Below are 24,923 nucleotides of genomic sequence, written 5' to 3' on the forward strand. Positions count from 1 at the left end.
TAAGTGGCAGTTTTAGTTTGGGGTTTTAAGGATGCTCCCACCAAGAAGTAGCTTGAAGATATGAGACTTAAAGGATTAGGAACTGAGAGGTGCAGGGTGGGCTTGGGAAAACAACTCTGCTTGGTCCAACCTGCTCTGTAGCACAAGGACAGTATTCCTGCTTCTGTGAGGCCTTTGTGTTAACAGTGGGGAAAGCACCTCATAGTAAAGGACTATTACTTGCCCATTTCCTTTCCCTTTCTAGTGGACAGATCAGTCACGAACCTGATACCAACATGAAAGCCTTATTTTTCAGTTGCCTGACATTATGCTTAATTATCCCAGACCTAGGAGACAACTTCTCTATAGCCACTGAACAAAGGCACTTTTGGGTTTTTAACTACATGAACTCACACAGGCTCCACTTGTCCAAGCCAGGATTAGAACCCACTTTGTGTGGTCTGCTTTTTGGGTTTCCATGTGTACAGAGGCTTAATGAAGTTGGAGATTGCAGAAAGTACAATCTTAAAAGGACTCAGACCAAGGGGTAACCCAAGCTGGTCAGTTTGTAAATAAAGTTCAGGGTGGGATTCTAAGGGCAGAGGAAAAAGCTGTGGCTAGAGGTAGCCTGGCAACCACTGGAGGAGAGCTGAGAATACTGCTTCCATCTCAGTAGGAAATTTCACTGATGTTCTACCAGTTTCAGGAGCCTGTGTGAGGGGGAGACGGATCCTTTATTAGACAGTATACAAATATATTATTGGTAGCCTTCTTGCTGTCACCACCCACGAAACAACCTCCTCCTCAGCACCTGACAGCCCTCTACTTCCCACCCCATAAACAAGAAGGAATTGAGTCTCTGCAAAGCCTTCTCCTCAGCTAGACTGCAGGAGCTAGAATAGGAGGGCTGAGTCATCTTCCTCTTCAAAGGAAACCAAAGTGGACTGGAGCCACAGAACAAAAGGATGTTCTCTAAGCAGATCACAGGCGGCTCTTAGAGGGTACCAACCCCCCTATCCCAGAAAGTTGATCCTTTTAGGGCCATGGGTGCCTCCTTTTTTTCCACATCTTCTTACCTAATCATCGGGAGTGTACTAAACAGGCCAACAGTAAAGGCATACATGCCCACATGGAAGCATATAGACAAAGAGGTTGTCCCATGTGTTGGAGGAGGCTGTTTTTCACCTTAAAGTTTAGGCTAATATTCCTGTGAGGGTAAAGGATACATCTTAAGAGCATCTTCTCTGGTGCCCCCATTTCACATGGCCACTAGGTAGGTAGATAGGGCTTTTTATAACAGGGGCTTTTTGTTTACTTAGAGGTTCATGTAGCTGAGGCTGGGCTTAAACTCATTATGTAGTTAAGGATGGCTTTCAATTTCTGGAGCCGCCTCCTTCTAACTCCCAAGTGCTGAGATTACTGGATGAGTCAACATATTCATGAGACTAACTCTTTAAGGGTCACTTCACCCACAGCTCTAGTTTCTGAAACTCTTCCGTCATCTCTTCTATAGCATTATTTTATAGCATGGTTATTGTTCATAGGGCCCATAGCACACCTAGTGGGAAGGAGAAAGTGTGGGCAATTCAAATGCTGGGCAATTCTTGCCCAGAATGACAGTAGATCATAGGGATTTACAGACCCACAGCTGAACCCTGGGGCTCCCCACAGACAACAAAACCAGCTGATACCCCCCACATTTGTACGTAGGCCCACATAATAGAGGGGGGTTTATTTTATTATTGTTTTTTAAAGAGAATCAATTTATACTATTGTTGGTTATATAGATCCATTTCTTGGTGCTCTTTTCTGACCACTTAAGAAATCAGAATACACCATGATGAGGTTAATAAAGCCAAACAAAAATTCACTGGTCATGACCTAGGGTACAAGCAATTATTTGACACTATCAAATGCAATGTAAGACTCTGCATGGCTGCCCTCACTGCACCCTCCTGAAGTTGTCCTTGGTGTGAAGGTGTGCACCACGTTGTCCTTTGGCCTTCTGGAACAACTAGCCCATGTTCTGTCGGTTGCCATAGCCCCTGGGATGGGTGTCCTTCCAGTCATCCCACTCTCGCATCCTGTGCAAGGCTTTCTCCTCATTCTCTTCATCCTTTTGCTCTTGATCTTCCTGCTGCTGAGCTGATCTTTGGAAATCAGCTAACAGAAAAATGAGAAAAAGGAAAGATGAAACCAAGGAAATGCAAATTGACGTTAGGAGCTCGGCTTTGCTCCAAACTCAAGCACTGGCAGTAAGAACAGAGCATAGCTAGCTGCCTAGGCACGGCACAAATGGGGAGGATGTACCTACTGCAAAGGATACTACATGCTACTTGATGGTAGTAACTAAAGATGCCTCTGGGAGTTTTCACAAAAGCCAAGATCATAGAGGCATCCTCCACAAGTGGATTCTAGTTTGGAAAAGCACTCTTGCTAAATGGTCAACAATGCCTTCATTAAAACAAACTCACAAACAAACAAAAAACAGGCCCCTTCTCTGCCACGAGTAACAATAAAAACCCTAGAAATCCAAAATCACTGAAGTTAAAAAAAAAACATGTTTTATAAATTTCCAAGGATATGACATTACAGGTGACTTAGTTCATTACCAATTTGCTTTATCATTTTTTTAAGATTATAAGAAATTAGGTATATGTATGTTTGTAAGAGTTTTATGATCACCAGGAGCCCTCAGAGGGTAAAAGGGGGAATCAGATCCCCTGGAACTGGAGTTACAATTTGGTGTGAGCCAAGACATGGGTACTGGGACCTGAACCTCGGTCTTCCTCAAGAGCAGTGAGTGCTTTTAATTGCAAGTCATCTTGCCAGTCTCAGCTTTCTTTATTATAGTCACATAATCTTTCTATGTATTTATTATTTTTTGAATTTGTTAATGTCACAGAATTCTTACACTGTCAAACATGCCTGAGAATCAAATGAAAGAGATGGTACTACAGACAGTCATTCACTCTGATACTTGATTTGTGTGCTTTTGGATAATTTTACATTCTTCAGCTGAATATGTAAGAGTGGAGGGCCCTGCTGAGCATAGGTGGAAGAAGAGAACCTTGACCTCATGAAGGCTGGACGCCCCAGGGGATGGGAATTTTGAGGGTGGGGAAGTGGGAGTGGGGGGGTAGGTAGGGGTTACATCCACAGAGAAGAAGGAGGAGGGGTGAGGGGATAGGGGGTTCCCGGGTGGGTGGGGGATGGGGTAAGGGGACAACATATGAAATGTAAATAAAGCATCCAATAAAAAAAACGTAAATGAGCATTAAAAAAAAGACTTGGAATTTAATTATGCAAGTCTCCAGTTTTCCAGTAATTTGTGTTAAACTTCTTAACATTTGTCTCAGTTCACCTCTCAATAACACAACACTCACAAAATTTTCTGAGAAAGATATGGATTTTTTGGGGCTAGGGAGATAGTTAAGTAAGTGCTAGCAGCATGTATGAGGGTATCCCCAGCACTGACACAACAGTGCATGAGTGCATTGCCAGCACTGGGAGTGGGATTTCTAGTGCTCACTGGCAAGTTAGCCTACCCAAATTGATGAGCTAAAGTTCAGTAAGAGACTCTTGTCTCAAAAAATAGAGACTAATTGAAGAAGACATTTGATGCCTGATATAAGTTCTAGCCTCCATTTAGGAGCACATCCAAATAACCATATATAAAACACACACACACACACACACACACACACACACACACACCCCAAAGTCAGCATGGTAATGACCTAAAAACAGATACATAGACTGAAAGAATGAAATAAGAGATCCTAAAAGCAAATTTAAGAAGCTATGTACAGCAGATCTTCAACCAAGAAGCTGTGAACACACATGGGAAATAGTCTTTTCAGTAAACGGTCCTGGGAAAATGGCTGTCTACTTGCAGAAGAAAGAAACTAGACCTCTACTTTCAGTTACAAAGATCTACTGGAAACAGTTAAATATCAGACTTAAAATATAAAATTACTAGAAGAAAACATAGGCGAAATCACTTTACACTGGAAGAGGCTGAGATTTTAAAATTGATTGCTTTGTTTTTGTATTTGTTTTTGTTTATTTATTTAGTGTGTTTGTGAGGAGGGGCGGCTTGCCACAAAACAACAACCTGTGGGGGTATTTCTTTCTGTCCACCATGTAGGTTCTGGCGATTGAACTCAGGAGCTTATGCCTTGTATGGCAAATGCCTTTACCAGCTGAGCCTTTTTAGATAAGACCCCCAAAGCACTGGAAACAAAATCAAAAATGGACAAATGGGATTACCTCAAACTATAATAAAAAAGTTTCTATATAGCAAAAGAAATGATCAACACTATAGAGATAACCTACAGGTTTGGAGAAAAGTCTATATCTTATTAGGGATTTATATCCAGAGTATAGAAGGCACTCTGAAAACTCAATAGTAAAAGACCAAACCAAACCCTCCAAATAATGTAATTTAAAAATGGGCACTAGACTTAAGTAGACATTTCTTAAAAGAAGATATATAAATGAGCAATAAATATGTAAAGAAATGGATAGCATCATTAGTTATTAAGGAAACATCAATCAAAATGACAAACCTTCAGTTAGAATGCTTATTATGAAAAGGGGAAAAACTAAGTTCTAGTAAGAATTTGAGTAAAAAGAAACCTTGTACATTGTTGGCAGGGTTATAAACTAGTATAGTCACGGTGAAAATTAGTAGGGAAGTTACTTAAAAAGTAAAAGCAGAAGTACCATATGATCTAGCAATCCTGCTATGGGGCAAATATCCAAAAGAAATGACATTAGTCTGTCAATGAGACTTTTGCACTCTCATGCTCACTCACAGTATAAAAAATGAACTCAACCTAAGTGTCTATCTTCTGAAGACTGGATAAAGACAATGTGTTACAAATACATAAAGCAATACTATCCAGAGACGTAAAAAGGACGAGCATCTTGTCATTTGAGGTGACATGGATGCAACTGAAGAGCATTAAGTGGAATAAACCAGGCATAGAAAGGAGAGTATCTCATGATCTTACTTAGACATAGGATCTAAAAAAGGTTGACAGCATAGAAGTTGAGAGTAGCATAGTGGTTACCAGAAGCTGGAAAGAGTATGGGAGAGGAAGAGACGGATAAAAGGATGGTCAGTGGGTACCAAGTTACAGTTAAGCTGGAGGAAAATTCTGGTATTCTATTGCACAGAATGGTAACCTTAAATAATGATAATATACGAATAAAAACTGGAGGAAGCCTGGAAGTTAAGCTCAGTGTGAAGTCCGAGGTTCCATCCCTACAGCCACAAAAAGAGAAGGGAAAAGCTAGAAGAATTTTGAATGTTTTCTTTTGGATATCTGCCCAGTGGTGGAACTGCTAGATCATATGGTACGTCTATTTTTATTTTTTTTAATTAAGTGAAATGATGTTTGTGGAGACATATGTTTATCCTGATTTGAAAACATTGTACAATATATATGTATACTGAAACACTGCATGATAGATACCCTTAAGTTTGTACCATTTTTCTGTGTCAATTTCGAATTCAAGTCTAAACGCTGATAAAGGTTTGGTTGTCAAATGTAGTTAGGCTACTTATACTTGACTTTTTTGGGGAAGGGATACTGGAGAATGAACTCAAAGCTTCATAAACACTGAGGAGGTGCTTTCTTAACTGAGCTGTACCCACAAACTCCATTTTCTTCTTCTGGCCCTGGGGTTGGGGGAAAATGAGAAGGTACTACACATACTAAGCTGAAACTTTTACCTCTGAACTCCATTCCTGATCTCCAGTTTTCTTTTCTGAAGCTTAACTGGCTAGTGAAAAGTTTCCCAATCTTTCTCAACATATGAGGTAAGTTTCTGTGGACTATTTCCCTGAAGAGTTAGAAAGGCTCTTTCTCTAAGATAGTCTGCTTTGTCTTGATACGAATGCTTTTTTCTTTTCTCTTGTTTTTGACAGCATCTCACTGTGGAGATCAGGCTGCCTTTGACCTTGCATTGCTTTACCCCTGCCCCCAAGTGCTAGAATTATAGGCCAGACTGGGAATGGTATTTCAGCGCCACAATTTAGGCTATTGGTTATCCTTATGACTAGGCTACTTCTTGTTTCTAGTCTTTTCAGTGGCTGAAGCAAAGGTCTGTGGCTTTATTGTGACATACATGCTTCAATACGTTTGTATTAGGGATTCAGGATTGATGCTACTTCCTTAGAAACTCTTTGAAGTTGCATCTGTGTTGCTATACACCGAAAGCCCTTTTCTCAGAGACAGAGGACAGGCTACAAATACAGGACAATTACTCAATGACACCCCCTTATATCGTACAGCTTTGAATAATTATACTAACATCATCACCAACATAACCACTGAGAACTCTTAAAGCTTTTTGCATAGACTTTTCTTATTTCCTCATTTTAAGGACTAGTTGCATCATGTACCCACATTATCCAAGCCTATGAGTACTACACATTCAGTCCCTCTTAACTCTCTTAGTCTTGGTTCTACCAATAACTCTTCCCAGTCACCCAGTCATTGAATGTCCCTCACTATGGCAGTGGTCTCAAGCTCATTTTTAAGAAAATTCTTCAGGGAGGGAATCATGGAAATAGAGTTCTTGGGTTTTGAAAACCACTGGAACTCTTTGTATGTCAAAGCTGTGATCAGATGCACTGTCTTGGCTCCTGTTTTTTCTCTCTGAGGATCGTAAATATTTGCTACTTTATTTTCTCACAGCATGAAGTATGTCAGTTCACAGGCAGGCTAAGACTTTTTTTTCCCTTCAGAAGTAAATCACTTACAATTGTCGAGATGTCTATGATATTTACTTTAAAATAAACCTAGTAGTTTTATTCAAATTAGCCTTATTCATTCTATGTGAATTTTTCAGGAATATAATTACGGTGTGTTGTGGGAAATATTCAAAAAGAACCCATGCTATCACCGGCTGGCCCCACATGCCTGCCAGTGTCTGGCCAGCCTGCCAGCCGACCAGGGCATGCTGGAATAGTATGAATTACTTCTTCTTTAATATTTCCTCCAACAATGCCCTTTATATCTGTCTTTAATATTTGTCATTTTATTCAAAATCCTCTTTATCAGCTTTTAGTTTATATTTTTCTTTGTTTAAAAAATATTTAAATCTTTTCCCCACACAATATAATTTTGATCCCATTTTCTTCTCTCCAAAGTCCTCTGTTTAATTTCCATCTTTCTGCTGACTCTCTTCCTCTTCCCCTTTGCCCTGATAAGGTACTCTCAGTGTTGACTCCTTTTTCTTTCGTTCTGTTTTAGCTTTTCCAAGTTTCCCAACCCTGATTCAGGTGGTCCCCTGTGGTCCTACTTTTCAACTTAGTATCTCCCATTTCATTTAAAAATATCATTTCCTATTTGTTCTTCTGGGTTTTTTTTTTCCTCTCTGGTTTGAGATAGGATAGCACAGCCTAGGCTGGCCTGGGACACTGTGAGTGGCTGCAGATGACTTTGTACTCAGGTCCTCCTGCCTGCCCCTCTTCAGTGCTAGGGTTACAGGTGTTACCCTCACCCCTGGCTTTCGTTAACCTGTCCTTCTGGAGTGCTTGTAATTATCTCTTTTAGCCCCTTCATTTTGTGTGCAATTTGACCTTGGTACTTTTCCTTACAATTCTGAAATATATTCCACATGTCACAACTCATCTACTTAAAAGTATATTCACAGTTTTCCCAACCAGTATCAGAATCTCCTGCTAATTTTTGTGTGAAGTTTTTGGGAACTTTTAGAAAGACTTGTGATTCAAGGCAGTTATTATAATTGCCTAGGGGTGCCATTCTGCTGCTGTCACAGCCACTGGAAAAGTAAGGCATCCAGATGACACGGCTGGCCTGCTTCTCTCACTTTTATATGCCCCTTCTCTTCCTCCTAATTTTGATTTTACTCAGAGACACAAAACAGCACAAAACAAAAACAAAAGAACAAATCTGAAATGTTTTTAAATGAGTAGGGAAGTACTATTTGAAAAGCCCTATGGGCCCTGCCCTGGGAGACTAGGTGGATTAATTTTAAGTTTTTCCCAGGCTGGACTCTTCCACTCCTGTCACACTGCCTAATCATGGGTGCGTCCCACCTGCTTGGTTTTACCCACTGAGTCACCTCAGTGGAATTATACTGGATAGCAGAACCTCCCTAGTTTCAAGTGCTGTTCTTAAATTGGACTCTCTACAGTTGTTATTGAATACACTATTTTGAAGCTCTCTACTGTCAGTTTTTCTAGGTAGCTAGCTCCCAGTGTCTCCTGCACAGATGCCAGTAACCTACTGATATGAAGCATACATGACCTGCCTTTCCCTATCTTTACTTTGTGATTCACTGTCATCTATCTCTGCAGTAAATATAGTCCACATTTACTTTGTACCTTTATTGAAGTATCAACACATGTAGAAAAGTAAAATATGTGAGCGTAGCTCAATGAATTGTCACATATCAAACAAATCCATGTAACCGGTACCCAGACAGAAATATAAAACACTACTAACTTTGCAGAAGCCCCCTCAGGTCCAACTGCATTTCTGACCCACTGCTAAAAGCCAATACTATACTGACTTTGAATCAGTACATAACAACATGTTTCACCTGTTTCTGAACATTATATGAATGAAATCACAGTATAAATGTTCTTGTGTTTGGCTTTTCCACACATAATTAGGTGTGCTTAAGCTAGATGTGTTATTTCCAACTGAAGAACTACAGTTAGTTTAACCTTATAGGCACACAGCAGCTCACTGTATGAATATAAAAAATGTGCTTATCCATTCTGGTATATATGGGCATCCAAGTAGACTGTATCCACAGCGGGCTATTAAAAACAATGATGCTATGCTTCATAGTTACATTATGGGCACTGTCTCTTACTTCGGGGGGGGCATCTATACCAGTGGTTCTCAACCTGTGGATCACAATGCCCCGGGGGTCACAAAGCAGATATCCTGCATATCAGATATTTACATTACAATTCATAACAGTAACAAAATTATAGATATGAAGTAGCAACAAGAATAATTTTATGGTTGGGGGGGGCTCACTACAACATGACCTGTATTAAAGGGTCACAGCATTAGGAAGGTTGAGAACCACGGAGACATGAAACCTGAGGTCATAGAAGTATACCTGTATTCAACTTCTGTAGACTCAACATCAACTCTTAGATTTCCCTCCTTTTCTTAGTTCCCTTCATTTGGGCTTACTTTTCGTTTTCTTTTCTCCCGACTTACTGAAGAGTTTTTGGTCGATAGTTTCATTGCCCCCTCCCCCACCACTGTATTTTAAACATTACATATACCTCCCTCTCAGCAGTGTTCACTGTATTTCTCCAAGTCTGATACTCCTCCATTGTAATTCTCCCTTGACTTGCCGGTTACTCGGGTGCTAGTTCCCATTTAGAGGAATTTCCTGGCTAGGCTATGGAAATTCCTGTGAGTTCACTGTGATTTCAGTTTCTGAAAATTAATGGAAACTTATGATGGCCTAGTATATGGCGGATGTGTCTTGTGTATTTGAAAACGTTCATTTTGCTGTTGTTGGACATAGTGCTATAAATACCAAATAGTGTAGGATGACTGACAGTGCTGATCAGATTTTTCCATAGCCTTACTGGTACACAGAACTCTAGAAATTACTGAGAGAAGTATTAACATTTCCAACTGTGTACTCTACTGACAACATAGCTGGGGTGAAAAATCACTGGAGGAAAGGTTTCTATCGGCTCACAGTTCTAATTCCTCATAACTTGTCCCTATAACTTTGGGTTCAAGGTGAAGATGAACACCATGGTGAGGAGCACGTACTGGAACAAAGCTATTTGCTTCGTGGCAGCTGGGGATCAGAGAGGAAGCATGAGAGAAGAGGCCCTCCAGGACCTATTCCCTTCAGTAAGGCTCCTACTTTCCTAAGTCTATCCTTTACTAATAGCCTATCAAATCATGGGCTTCGACTAATTAGTTCACTGATGAAGTCAAAGACTCCAGGGTCCATTCACTTCCCAAAGCCCTACCAAAGCACTGGGGATCATGCTTCTGACACGTAGAATCCAAAATATGCCACCAACTATGATTAAAGGTTTGTCTATTTCTCCATTTAACTGTTTTTGCCTTCCTGTAATTTGGGGCTTGTTAACAGGCACTTCCAAAGTTCTGATTCATGTGTTCTGTGCAACCGCCCCTTTCTTTTATCAAATGGAATGACCGTTTTAACCATCCTTCATCTAATGGTACCATAGCTACTGGAAATACGGTACAGAGTTTTAGACTTTATTTCACTTTTGATAATCAATAATTTTTTATACTTTAAAATACATAATTTCCTATCAATAGTAGGCAGTTGTATGAAGATTATTAATTTTTCATTTCTCACCTGAAGGTTTGTTCCATTTACATTTAAGGTGTTCTGGATTTGGCCATTCACTAGATGAGTGGTGGCATCTCACTGTTTTAATTTATATTATCCTAACGACATGATGTGGGGCATCTCATATCTTACGTAGTGAAATGTCTAATTAAGATATTTTTGGCTTATGTCATCTGGCTGTTCATTTTCTTATTGAATCTTAAGGGAATATGTTAGATTGCAGTCCCTTATCAGATATATCTTTTAAAGTATTTGGCATCAGTCTATGGTTTGTCTTACTCTGTGAGAGTGTGTGTGTCTGTATACACATGTGTGTGTGTACATATGTGTGTGAAGGTCTCTGTCTCTCTCTGTGTCTCTTCTCATGGCCTAGTTCAGGCTGCTGGTCATGTTCAGTCTATTACTCTTTCTCCCTGCTCTGGACTATTCCAGATGCCTCTGGCATCCTTCATATCTACATATCTCGGTCTAGCTCATATCTACAATAAAAATCTTCTTCTCAACCATAATTTGGAGTGGTCATGTCCTCATTTCATTTAATAGTGTGACAATTTCCCTGCCTTCCTCCAGGACTTTCATATACTTGGCTGTCTCTGGTTCCTACTGTTTCTAATGGGACATCAACAAGAATTCCTGTCTTTGCTGTCTGTGTACTTTATTTCTGTATACTTTTGTTTTCCTGCATAAGGAATATATTTGTCTGTGTGCAGAGATCAGAGGTTGATACTGACAATCTTCCTGAATTGGTCTCTAACTTATACTTTTCAAACTCTCTTGATGAACATGGAATTTACTAATTTGTCTAGCCTGGGTCAGCAGTGAGCTTCAGGGATCCTCCTGTCTTTGTCCCCCCAGCACTGGAATTACAGGGTATGTGTACCACCACACCTGGCTTTTTATAAAACACGACTTCTGGGAATTGAACTCATGATTGCATGGAAAGTATATGACCCCACAGAGACACATATAAGTAAAAACCAAATCTTTAAAAATTATTTATCTGTGTTTGTATATGAGGTCACCTCTTTTTTGACTGTCCAGGGACCAGCATGATACAATCTGCTGTCATCGTCACAAGTGGGGTTTTGGTTTTACTATCTGGCTGCAGTTTTCATGGCATAATTGGAGAGATTCAAAATTGACACTGCTCTGAAGCAGCTATTTGCTTTAATGGTAAATGGCACTGATGGGATGACTTTTGTCAGACTGTTTGCTCAGCTTTTTTTAATTGTGAAGGCAAAAGGAACTAGCAGTATATACACCCCACCCCGTCATACCTGATGTCGGCTTGGCTATTCCCCGATCTGGTAATGCTCCGTATTTCTGATGCTGTTCATACCAGTCACTCACCGTCATAGTTGCCAGGCTTGGATAACCAGTTCCAAATACTCTGCAGAAATCACATTTCACTTAGAGAACTAAACAAATGTAGCAATATTGGACAGCCTCTTTTGTCTTTAATGATGAGGCAGGTCTCATTGCGCTACATGACAATCTTTTGAGGACTTGTACAAACTTCTTCAGTAATGCAGAAAAGGGGGCATCCAGAAGGAAGCATTAAAGTCAAGAGCCCAGGGTCATCTCCCAATAACTAACTAATCCCAAGGGCCAGCATCCTACCACGACACTGTGAACTGGCAATTAACAGTTGGTGGTTCTGAAACATGGAGAATACTTTCCTGTGAATCTGTGGAATAGCATCAAAACCTCAGAATTAAATCACAGGTAGGCGGATACATCCTTCTGAGAACTGCTCGTGAAGGCAAGAAGAGTATCAATAATAGGGGGAAAAACCATGCATGTAAAGCATGCAATTCTGTATTTGACTCACTGATTTCTTTCTGTGTTATCTGCTTATTTTCAAGTTTGATGTGAAGGGAATGTCTGAGGACAGACATGAAGAAAGTATCAGGAAAGTGTTAGTCTCTCTGTTTAAAGAGCCATTCATAGCTGAAGCTATGACTTTGCAGTGTCCATTTTGTATTTTACCCAAGCATTGCATGGAACCATTGAAAGTGAGGCTGTGGAGGCAGGTCAGCCCATAGTACTACCTACTTGGCTTGAGCCTTGTTCCGAGTGAGGATGAAGGGTTTCATTGGAGGCTTCTCTGGAAGAGATGAGTGACAAGCTGATTCCTAAAACGAAAATTAATTTTAGAGGTGCATTTGCCAGTTTACCCATTTTATCACCCAGGATTTCAAGTCTTCTGGTGTGGAAAAAGCTCTGGGTTCCAAATTCTCTCCCTTTCTATCATCAGTGGTAAATCCTTCTGCTTTCGGTTTTACATTTATTTCTTGTTGGGTAGAGTTAGGTGTGAAGATCAGAGGACAATTCGCAGGAGTCAGTTCTTGTTTTCCATCGTATGGTTTTGGGGGAACAGACTTGGGTCATCAGCCATTTTGATGACACATCGACTTATCAGTTTTGAGGGATGCTAGGTACTTTGCTAAAATGAGAGAGAGAGCAAGAGCTCTCAGGAAACTTCTTACCACAAAGAAAAAAACTATTTGGTTTGAAAATCGCCCCATCTAAAGAAGGGAATTCCAAAGCCTCCTGCCGTGTTCCACATAACCCCTTTGAGCTCAATCTGAAGCACTTTCCTTCTGCAGAAAAGAATTAAGAGCTTTTTCCCAAAAGTTCTTTCCAGTCTAATTATGCTGTTAATTTTCAAGAACCTCTAGGATATTTTAGAAATTGATGTCTGTCTGTAAAGGGAGGGAGGACAGACGAGTGGTTTTTACAGAAAGCTATCTAGGTGTGCTGGAACAAAGTATAGTTAAAAAGTGTTCATTTCATTATCACAGCATCACTTCCATCTCAATCCCACACGAGAAAACAAAATGTAACAAAACTACTTACACCTAGCAAAGCAGGGACAGGAAAGGACTCAGGAAAGGTCTAACCTCAAAATGCTAGAAAACTATTCATCTGGAAAAATGTTCAAGGGGCCTTATGACCATGGAATAGTAAAAGCCCATTCTCTGGTTCTTTAACATGAAGGACCAGGTTGGTATTTTCCTCAGATAAGAGCTCCCAGGCTCCTTAGGACAAGCCAAATGAAAGAGCAGCTGTGCTGCGGACTTGGATCAATTATTGTATCAAGTCAATTCATGTTGGGTCCTGTACCAAAGAGCAAGTGGCTTCAGAGCACATACTCTTTTGAAGCAGCTCCAGAACAGGGTTAGGATGTTCAAAGACACTCAAAAGCTCTTCTACAAGATTGTTTTAAAATGTAGCCTTCTGGGCATTCTATACATAAAGATGTCCCTGCTTCAGTGTCTCCTACTTGGGTGATCAACTGTGTACGGCTAAGCTCCAAGTTGTTCCCCAGCCCAGATTCACTCCCTGCTCTTTTGCCTCATCTTTCCTGTCTCTCTCGCCCACTTCCCACAGTTCTGCTTTTCTTACCTATTCTAATCCTGTTCTTCCCCTTTTCTACAATTAAGTAGATTATAAAGGCCCTCTTCCCTCTCTCTGCCTTCTTTTCACAGCCAAAACCAATTCAGATTTTAAGGAAAACGCATTTCTCAATAACATCCAGTCACAACTAAGTGCCTCAGATTAGAAAGTATCAGGGAAGGTTGCTGTACTGAACCAGAAAGCGACTCTGGCAAACCATCAGCTTTTCTCCACTTATCCTAATGTGAACAGTGTTTTTTTTAAAGATTTATTTATTTTACGTATGTGAGTGCACTGTAGCTGTCTTTAGACATACCGGAAGATGGCACCAGATCCCATTACAGATGGTGTGAACAGTGCTTTTATGGAGATTGACAAAGATTTAGTTTTTGCAGTGCTGATGATTAAATGAGGGCTCTATCCATGCTGGACAAGTTCTCTATCACTGAGCTACTTTTCCAGTGTTTTATAATTTTTGTTCAGAGATCTTTGGTTTTGCGTCTCAGACAGACCTTTAACTTGTGATCCTTCTGCCTCAGCCTGAGTAGCAGGAATTGTCACCACTACATCCAGCTAAGGATTTTCATTTGATTTTTCTCCTGCAGAATGTTCAAAGTTCTGGTGGCCGCTTCCCATTGCTATATGGTCAAGAACAAGGCTTACCTCTCTTGGAAAGTCCTTTTCTTTCAGGATCTTTATTTCCTGGTCAATGCTCTCAACCTCTTCTAAGCTGATACCAATCCACCTCCGTAGGTGAAGGAGGTAATATTCACGAACACGCTCCTCATCTGCTTGACCACTTTCCACAGCAGATTTCAGTGCAGACAACCTATGCTCCATCTCCTTCTTCTGCTTGTATCTGTTCCACAGAAAAGCATTTCCCATGAACTTTAAAATACAGATTTCTTCAAAAGGCTATAGTAAGGTCTACCTTTGCAGACGTCCAGGCAGTATGTATGGCAATTCCTATCTTGTAAGTAGAGTCTATGATCTAAGAATGGGTTCTATAAGCCAGAGCCAATCCCCAGACTATAGAAAACAAGACAGGGCCTAGGCATATCTTGATCTCAGTAAGACCTATCGAGGATGAGATGCTTTAGTCATTTGGCTATATCAGTCCTCACTCTGCTGGATGCTGGTTATCTTTTTTCTTTCATGCAAAACATTCCTGAGATAGAGTTTCTGACTCATCTTTATCTAGTCTTAGGATTCAATGATCTCAGCTGCCATTTCCAGGATGCATTCTAGTACATTATCTATCATCCATCTGTCAATCATCTCCAGAGTGTGACAAGCACTTTTAGTGCTAGAGACAGTTTATAAAGGACAGCCTTGCTTTCAAGCTTTCATTCTAGTGGAGGAAGACAAATCAAAAGGAATAGATGATAACTTGGATGAGGATACACGCAACGATGTAGCAAAAAGCAAGGTGAATGGACAGAATGATGGTGTGGAAATAGGTGTGCTAGGACATATAAAGTGAGCAGACGCGATCTTTCTCAAGAGATAGCCTGAGCAAAGCCACCAAGAAAAGAAGGTGGGAAGTCATCCTGAAATCCAAAAGAGTAATTTAAGAGGGAAAAGCAGATGTGAATGGAGGAGGGTCTAGAATAGTCAAAAAGCAGGAAAAGGAAGTAAGACACCAACATAACTTTAGGTAATGATGACCATAAGAAATGGGGAGATAGCAGTGCACGTGCTAAGAGACAAATGCATTTAAAACATAAAACAGGCAATGTGTTGGATATGAAGGCTTGCAACAAACAGGAGCCAAGTCAAAATGCCATGGTTGCCAAGAGAAGTATATCAAAATCCCTCTGCCTGGAAGCCCCATTCTCCACTTCCAGAATAGGATGCTCTTCTGCAGGGGTACCTAGATAAGATCTTAGCTTCAAGTCAATGGAGAGCTTAAGGTGTGTGTGTGTGTGGGTGCTCCTCAAAGCTTATACAGTACTCTAAGTGGATACATTCTCTTCTTTCCTTCCTCTGCATGCATGCCTTCTTCCTCTTCTCTTATTTCTCCACCCCCTTGCTTTCCTTTCCAGCTTATTTTGCCAAGAAGAGATTTTATCCCAAAGCTAAGGAGCACTGCACTGCAGACACTGTTACAAAAATGTTTAAGCTCTTCTTTAACCCAACAAGAAAGTATCTTGTATGTTCCAAGTTGTTATGGTATCACCATTATGAGGGCTTCTGGGTAAAAGACTACAAAGGTCAATTCCTAGCTCAGGAGTGCTATTACAAATATTACTTGAGCATGTTTAATTGGTTCTACAAGTGGCTACTCATCCTCTTCCATGGAAGTGCCTATGTCATAAGAAAACAACTACAAGAGTCCTAGAAATTATATACTCCAGGGTGAATTCTGGGTGAGTCTAGTGGTCTTCTAAGTCAAGTTGTTTGGCTTTTCTCCTTCTCCATGATCATTCAAGTCAGGGATTCTCTGCTCCATCCCTTCTTTTCTATTTCCTTGCTTCTGTGACTTAGCTATTTTCCATCCTTTAGACTCCTGGCTCTTCAGTACCTGTTCTTTCAGGCCAGTGGCTTTAAAAAGCAAACAACAAAACAAAAAACAAAACAAAAACTGTCCAAAACCCAAAACCACACAAATTTTTTTCTTAGAAAAGAAAAATAAATATAAATTAAAAAAAAAAGAAAAAGAAAAGGAACTTTGTTCACATGAAAATTTGAATAAATAGGACCTCAGTAAGTAAGAAATACGTAAAAATGTGCCTTGGCAAAATTAGAGGAATGCTCCCAACATTACTCAGACACTGGTGGAACCATAAGGCTCTGAAGGATGGACTGTCAACCACTGTCTAAGCTACATCAGTATTCTAGGCTCCCCAGGGTGGACCAACTACTGCCTTAAAATTCCTTAGCCCTGACTGGGGAGTTTCCTTGTGCTGTTTCCAAGTAGTTACAGAGCACTAAGGAATTACAAGTTTGTATCAACTGGGCCAACCACAAATGCCTATTATCAGACATGGTTATCTTTTATACAGATTACATACCAGCATTATGTTTGCCTGATGACCAGGCAGTTGTAACACTAAATGTCCCTCAATCTTCAAATCTCTGCTTCACCCTTCCCCATCATTGATTTCATGCTGCTTTCTAACAGTCTTGTCCCTATCTACTTCTCTCAGGCATCACTGTCAGTTAGCTGCCTTCATTACTCTTAGCTGCAAATGTTCACTCTAGTTTTCTCCCCCGACCCAGAATCACCTTTCTGCAATCCACTTTGTACCCTGTCTAGTGACCACTTGTCTATGCATTAGAGGAGACAGGTTCAATTCTAGGCTGACCATTTACTAGTTATGTAGTTCTGGTCAAGTTAATTTGAAAAGCACATTCTCATAGCTTTATAATGTAGGTCTACTTCACGGGGGTTGTTATAGGATCAAATGGAAAAATGCACAATAAATTCTTTGTAAAGAGCAATATAAACATCGATAGTAGCAGATGAGAAAACTGAGTTTAGGGAGGGGATGGGGATAGATCATGCCCCATCTCTTAAGTGGCAGAAGTCAGTCACCCCAAAATGGGCTGATTCTAAAGAATCAATGTTTGCAATGCTGTATTGTTTCCATCTTTTGGAGTACTACTCTATCTCTCCAGATACCTTCAAGCTTTAACTATGGTCCAGTAGTGGGATGAGTACCATGAGATACAACTGGAATATTAATAAAGTACTAGTCAAGGCCTCTGACCTTAAGAAGTCCCAAGTCTAAGAAACTGAATGTTATACTATGTTAAATATCATGAATTAAAGTATGTGTTAAGGTGTGTGTGTGTGTGTGTGTGTGTGTGTGTGTGTGTCTGTGTGTATAGGGGGGAATGTAGGGAGTGGCCTCAGAATGGATAAAATATTTTGCTTCTGTAAATTTCTCTATTTGTACTTTGTTGGGTTTCTTCTGATTGGTATTTCCTTCTCTTTTCTCTCCTAACTTGCCCCAACTCTGGATTCCTATCTTTTCCCCCTACATGTTTTCCCCCATTGGAAGAGACATCTATATTCACCAAAGTAGAGAGATACTAAATGTTTTGCGTTAGTCACAAAGTTTTAGTTGCACATTTTCATTTGACTATGGAAGTGGCTATCTAGTCGTCACTTAAGAACCGAAATCCACTAGGACGTATTACTTACCCAGCTTCTACTTTCATTTCTGTTAAAAGAACGGAGGTGCTATTACTCAAACACACTCATACTTAGTCCTCAAAGATGATTAAGAGAATATGCACAGGGAAGCAGATATGAGCGAAGACATACCATTTAGGTGTTTTATTTAGGTCAGTCTCAGTATCTAGAGTCATGAATAGAAGGAGTTACAGAAAGCAAGAGTCTGAATAATTTTGGGAGGGGGGTGTTTGTTTGCAGTATGGGAGATTGAGCCCAGGCCTTCAAGCACTCAAGGTAAGCACTCTATCATTTAGCTACCAAATTTGCTCTGAATAATTTTTCTAGTCATGAAAAGGCTTCTTATAAAAGCAGTATCTGGGATGGCTGTAACTTCCTTCTCATCACTGCGTTCTAGTTGGACCACTGTTAGCTTGTGGCCCCACTGTTTCCATTCAGTATTCTGTACACAGCCCTTCATGTAGACTTCTGCTCATACTACTCCTAGCGCTTCTGTTGGACCAGGCTATTATCTATTCCCTGTACATACTCAAATCTACTTCTGTTCGGGATATGCTGGTTCTCCTATTTGTCAACAGTAAACATTGTTGGAGCACTTTGGACATGCCACACCCTGTGCCAGGCATACCACAGTGAACGAGAGAGAAATAACTACTCCCTTATAAAGCACACGTTCTAGTAGGAGACATACCTGAGGTGAACACACAACATAACTGCACAATAGCTACATGGCATGAAGCAAACAAATGTGGAGGGAATGACAGATGTTAGCTACTTAAAAGAGACTAGTGTGGAAAGGGATCTCTAAAGAATAACATTTAAGCTGAGACCTATACAATGAAGAATTAGCCATATGAGGAAAATTGACTATAAAGAGAACAGCACATACAAAGAAGGAAGGAACTGGTCTATTCAAAGAACCAGAAGGGAGCCAGCCTAGAGAGGGTCTGATGAGCATGTGATGAAACTGGAGAAACAGACACCAGATTACACAGGGCCTTGGGTACCTGAGGTTGGGTGGTACTGATGGCTTAGACCAAAGTGTGCTAGCGGAGATGGATGGCAACAGGGATATAAGATAGCATTTGTTGTTAGAACTGACAGGCCTGGGGGGATGAACTAGATTATAAAATTCAGAAAAAGGTACATATTGAAGCTACCTAATAGTTTCCTGCTTACATCTCCAGGTGAATGGCAGTACACTTACTGTAACAGTGAAGACCTGGGTATGTGGGCACACTTGGGAGTAAAAAGCCACGGTTTTGAGCTAGAGATGCAGAGTGCTTTCCTAGTATGCATGAGGCCCTGGAATCAATCCCAGCACTACAACGGAAAAGGAAGAAATAGGAAAAAAGCTAGTATCTGTGAAATACCCATAAGCAGTGTTAGAATCACAGTCAGAAGAATTATAGGATAGTAACACGAGTCCAGGAGCGTTAGTATAGAGGTAGTGTTGACAACTCACCTGTCACATAGGTTTAAAAAACAGTTCAAAGATCAAGATTACAGGTCAAAGAAATGGATATCAAAGTTAGACACCTTTTCCTGTTTGACTAATGGGATTTACTAGTGTTGACATTCAGGGAGTATAAAAGGGAAAATATTTTAAGACTTTGTTCTTATGGATGGCAATATTGTTGTCATCCCTCAAGAGTCTTAAAATATTCAAAGAGGATCTAGGCCAAAAAGCAGTAATCAAAGCAGTACAAATGGTTGTTCATAGTATTACTTAGAATCACATACACACCCCAAGCAAAAAGCAAGCAAACAAACAAAAATCCCACCCCAAAATGCAAGCAAACAAAACTGGATCTAAGTACTTGACAGTAACAATTTAAATGATTATGGTACAACTATAGAACGGAGTATTAAAAAACCATCAAATATGGTTTCAAATGACAGGGGACATGCTCACAATATTAGTTTTTAAAAAACAGGATAAAAGCTGTATTACAGTATTCTTTGTAATTTATTAACTAAAATAATTATATATCTGAAAGAAAACATAGCAGAAAGTTAACAATGACAACAATGAATACTAGTTAAGGCTTATTTTTGATTTAAAAATAGAATATTCTTGTTTTGCAAATTTTCAACAATGAATATTATAACTTTCATATCCAGGAAATATATAGTTTCTAATTTTAGTGGTCTTTCGAGACTAATCTCACATCACAGGCCATTGTGTTCTGAAACCTTTTCCTCACTTCTCCAACCAGATGTTGTCACTTCCTCATCTTTCTCTGTATCTCAAGGCATCTACAGTCTTTCTGGGTGTGGACACTAGTCACTATCTTAGGTTTTGATCTATGCCTATGGGTAGTTCAGTTTTAGAGAGAGGATTCTAGAATCCATTTGCTATTATCCTAGCCTAGGTCTTTAAAGATCATTTACTGTGACTCACAGTTCCTAACTACATTTTCTTAATCTTCATATCCTTAGCACCTGAACTTGAAACACTGGAAATGTCCCCTTTTTCTTCTGCTTTCTCTGTGTATATGCACATGTGCTATGACTCAAACTTGGTGCCTTGGATATGCTAGGTTGAAATTATTCACCAGGTAACTGCCTCTATCAGAATCAAAGCTTCAGAAGAATACTGACCTTGGCTAGTTTTTTTTTTTTTTAACATCTAGACCAGTTCCTGGCAGTCATGAAGGGCTTAGTAGGTATTTGTTGAATAAACTAATTCTCAAATCTCTATAGTCCAAGTCTTACCTCTGAGCTTTAGGGTATCAGACATCTCTACCTCCATATCTTGTAGGTTATTTCATGTTCAACATGTCTCCGTACTGAATTTGTGCTCTCCCCATCCCAATTTATGTTTATTTTAAAATGTAACATTATTTTACTACATTAATTTAAAATATATTTTTATTAATTATTTCAGAATTTCATACACACTGTGTACAGTGAGTGTTCTGGTCATATTCACCCATAACTCCTTCCAGATCAAACTGACCCCTCCCATATCCTTGTCCTTTTGTTTCTTTATAACCCAATTTGTGCTATTTAGTCATGGGTGTTGGGCCAATTTATGCTTCCTAACCATATCAAATAGGTACCACTGTTATTGAATTTCACCTAAGACTAAACCTGAGGCTTAGATAGGTTAAAAAACTTACCCAAAGTCAAATGCTCTATAAGGAAAGCTGAAACTCAAACCCAGAGCTCTGCTTGTGCAATCTTACTTTTAGTCAGACATATAACTACACTTGACCTTGACTGAGCTGCGCTAAGAGTTTTATATGTATTTCTCTGCTAATCGTCCATAAAATACTCTATGAAGGAGTACTTACTATCTCCATTTTACGCCTGGGGGAATTCAGTAATCTACCCCAAATCACAGAGTACCTAACAATGGGCCTGGGATTCACTTTCTCAAGCTTGCTCCTTACCTTCCTCACATTCTCAGTTCGCTCTGATGTGAACCCTATAACACTCTTCCTCATCATTCCTTCTGCCTCCTTCCACCTTTTGGCTCTAACCTTATTTTATTGCTTGGGAGGGAATAGTGTTCTGCGCCCACACAGCTGCATTCCAGCTGTTTATTTAATGCTTCTGTGGCTTTACTAATGCTATTGATCTGGTGGGCTAATGCCATCCTCTCTTCTTCCTCAGCCTCACATTCCTGGTCCTCTTAAATACCTCAGAATAGGACTCCCCTTTGCTGAGAAGCCTAGTCTTCTCACCTGTCCCCTCTCTGCCCGTGGGTTCCCCGGACGGCTTCCACAGTACCCCACACATCTCCCTTCACCACATTTTATACTGACATGCTGTTTCTACACTACTTTCCCCCACAGAGCACAATGATCACCCACATTCATACAAACACCCAATCAGTTTGTACTCCCAGTGCCTAACTTTGTTCTTAAGACACTGAGCATTCATTGAATTTTCTTTTAATCAAGGAGGTTACATGAAGCTGAACCAGGGCTATGATTAACTCAGGATGCTATACATCCGAGCCTGTACACCTTCTGAACAGAACTGCTCAGTCAATAGTTCAAAATGTATACTTTTGAAATATTTTCCCCATACAAACAGCAATATGCAGTGATACGGAAAATGTTATGATATACTTTGCTAAACCTAATTAATGGTTAGGATAATAAACACTGCTACTAGTGACAACCACAAGGTGTGTGTTGAGGGGTTGGGGGGGGGTCCTAAAGCTTTATTACAACCCCCTCAACAATGGCAAAGGCTTGTAAGGATTCAGGAAAGTTTGCTTTCACCAGGGTCTATGTTCATTAAGAACCAAGAAAATAATATACACTATTCTGTAGTACACACACACACACATACACACACACACACAAACAACTACAGCCCTCAAATTACAACCATTGACCCACCTCTCTATTTTAGCCTGTCTTTGAGATGCCATAGCAACGAGATTTGGATAGGCCATGGAGGAGCTAGCGGTATTATTTTCAGCTGAGTTATTCTTGGTTTGGGGTAGCTGAAACTCTGCCACATGATAGCAATGACACTGAGTTAAGAAATTTATGAAGTGTTCTCGAGCCCGCTGCAAATGATCTAGACGCTTGCTGGGGTTGACTTGTTTCATGGTGAGAGCTCCTTGCAACGCTGGCACCATCAGGTACTTCAGGTCGGTGGAAGCAATCTCTTCCAAATCTTCATTTCGGCTGGAAAGAGCAAAGAGGAGGCCGTGAAGCCTGGTTGAGCATTAAACTGTGGCCCTTGTTTCTAGGGAAGAACAGGGCTGGGAGAGAGTGGCGCAAAGACATTGGCCAGATTAAAAGAAAGTGGCTGAGCTTGCATACCCAAGGACCAGTCAGTCAGCCGTACACGAGGGAGCATTGTCCTGGGATATCGAGCATCTCAGAAGAGAAGTGGACAGTGGAAAGAATGCACACAGGGTGAACAAGTAGGAACCGAGCGGTTTTATCCTTAAAGGTCCTTTCCACCCAAGTGCAATGGCTCTGCCCTTACTAACCATTCGTTCCTGAGGTTACTGCCCTCTCCCCCATACCTGAACAAATCAAGCTGCGATAACATTCCAGCAGCCTTCTCAAGGAGTTCTAGTCCTTTGGACACCTTATCCTGGATTGTTCGGGAGCCGGTGGGTTCAGTTGCTACTTCCACGTCCTCCAGAAGTTTCTTGCTGGTTTCTAAGAGCTCCGGAAGCCGCGGCAGCAACAACTCGTCTTCAGACGCTGCCATCTTGTGGAAAGAAAGAAACCCGGAAGAATTTCTACCAAAGTCAAAGGTAAACACGGTAAACACGAGCCCCAAAGCTCTCACGACACAGGAAGCAGTACCGCATTGGCTAGCTGCTTGTTAACAAAGCTTCCCAAATGACTTCTGGGAATTGCAGTTTTTTGGCCCTGGCAACCGTTTCCAGGGACTCATTTTCAGCAAGCCGCTTGTTTTAAAGTCCTATGTGCTGTTTTACTAAAGATGGGCTCCACGTGACCAGAAGTGGACTTGCAAGTTCCCAGGACTCTGAGGCCCGGGAGTGGCGGGGCTGATTTCCAAGCTCCAACCAGCTTGAGCAGGCGAACTTGTTCTGCGCTTGGAGGACCACACGCCTGCCTTACCTGGAAAGTCAAGCCAGAGTCCTGATGGCCAGGGGGTTTCTGGGTCTGCTTACCAAAGCGGGCGTGAAGTTGTAAGTGGCGCTCTCAACCAATGCCTACCCACTGAACCACAGCCTTCTGTCCCCTATACCCTATATACGCCCTTTGGGTCAGCACCCTATGAAGCCTTTCTCTTCGATCAGGAACATTTGAAAACTTGCACGTTTCCCATCTACCAACAGCCGGCTGCCTTCCTTTCTTATAACTTTCTTTCCAGGTCACACTTCTGTGCAATCTTCAATTCTCTCCTTGTACACTGCATCTTTCACCCCGCCGAATGAGTTTCTTCTTTGCATGCATACAGCACAGACCACACTGCATTAATAGCTAGTGTTTTACAAAATTTATCTACCTTCCAGAATGATCCTGATCCATCTTCTCACCTTCTCTGGCTAGCCTTCATACTGAAGTTACCCAGAGTCATGATATGAATAGAAAAATAAAGCGATCTCTTTGGAAATTAACCCAGCTTTGCAGAATGGCTGTTTAATAGGTGGCTGGCTACCTAGTGCTCAGATGTGGTTATTTTAAATTTAGATGTGTTGTAAATGTAAACTACACGTCAGATTTCGATTACATAATCAAAACATGTAAAATATCTCAATGCTCTGACTACATGTTGAATGATAATATTTTTTGAGACGGGTCTCATGTAGTCCAGTCTGGCTTTGAAGAAGATGACCTTTAACTTCTGAGCCCATGTGTGGGGATTATAAGAGTGCGTCATCACATTTGGTTTATGTGGTGCTGGGGATTGAACCCAGGGCTTTGTGCATCCTACACAAGCACTCCCCCAGCTGAACCATACACACTCAATAATAGTATTTTAGTATATTCAGTTATGCATTCTTACATTTTCTTTGTTTTTAAAAATATATGCCAACTAGTTTTTTTTGTTTGTTTTGTTGTTGTTTTGAAATAAGTTCTTAAGCTCGCTGTGTAGGCAAGGATGATATTGAACTTCTGATCCTTGATTTCCACCTCCTGAATGATGTTTACACCTGCACGGTAGTGCAGAGTCCAGTCATACATGTTTTATGCTGGGGATTGAACATAGAGCTTTGTGCATACTTACACGAACACTCTACCAACTGGGTTACAGTCCTGATCCAATCTACAAGAAAATTTAAAGCAAATGTATTACACATTTATTATTGTTATTTACCTATGTTGTATGTGTATTTGGGCACACATACCATGGCACGCGTGTTGAAGTCAGAGAACAGCTTTATAGAGTCATTTCTCTCTTTTCATCTTTATGTGAATTCTAGAATCGAACTCAGGTTGCCAGGTTTGTGCAGCAAGTGTTTTTACCTGTCATCTGGCTAGTACTGGATAGTTTTGTGTGTCAACTTGACACAAACTGGAGTTACCACAGAGAAAGGAACCTCCCTTGAGGAAATGTCTCCATGAGATCCAGCTGTAAGGCATTTTCTCAATTAGTG

The 24,923-nt window shown here is 40.6% G+C and overlaps 1 protein-coding gene across 1 annotated transcript; it reads right to left on the reverse strand.

Moving 5' to 3' along the window:
- Nucleotides 1-1,696: 1,696 nt before the first annotated feature.
- Nucleotides 1,697-23,131, reverse strand: Igbp1 (immunoglobulin binding protein 1). The gene is made up of 6 exons (XM_028770039.1): nt 22,872-23,131; nt 22,231-22,524; nt 14,395-14,590; nt 12,388-12,467; nt 11,610-11,722; nt 1,697-2,142 (listed from the first exon to the last, which is right to left on the reverse strand). Exons 1-6 carry the CDS (start codon nt 23,060-23,062, stop codon nt 1,994-1,996), a joined length of 1,023 nt encoding a protein of 340 aa, XP_028625872.1. The 5' UTR covers nt 23,063-23,131; the 3' UTR covers nt 1,697-1,993.
- Between the last annotated feature and the right edge of the window lie 1,792 nt (nt 23,132-24,923).

The sequence above is a fragment of the Grammomys surdaster genome, unplaced genomic scaffold, assembly GCF_004785775.1.
Source record: "Grammomys surdaster isolate TR1022 unplaced genomic scaffold, NIH_TR_1.0 197, whole genome shotgun sequence".
In the NCBI taxonomy this organism is placed as follows: Eukaryota; Metazoa; Chordata; class Mammalia; order Rodentia; family Muridae; genus Grammomys; species Grammomys surdaster.

Bases quoted from the DNA above. Each gene is read 5' to 3' on its own strand.
- Igbp1 (XM_028770039.1), bottom strand. From the start codon at position 23,062: ATGGCAGCGTCTGAAGACGAGTTGTTGCTGCCGCGGCTTCCGGAGCTC. The intron at 14,591-22,230 runs GTGGGTCAATGG...TCTGTGGAACAG, and splicing joins AGACAGGCTAAAATAGAGAG to ATACAAGCAGAAGAAGGAGA. The intron at 11,723-12,387 runs GTAGGTAGTACT...TGATTTCTGCAG, and splicing joins CGGAACAAGGCTCAAGCCAA to AGTATTTGGAACTGGTTATC.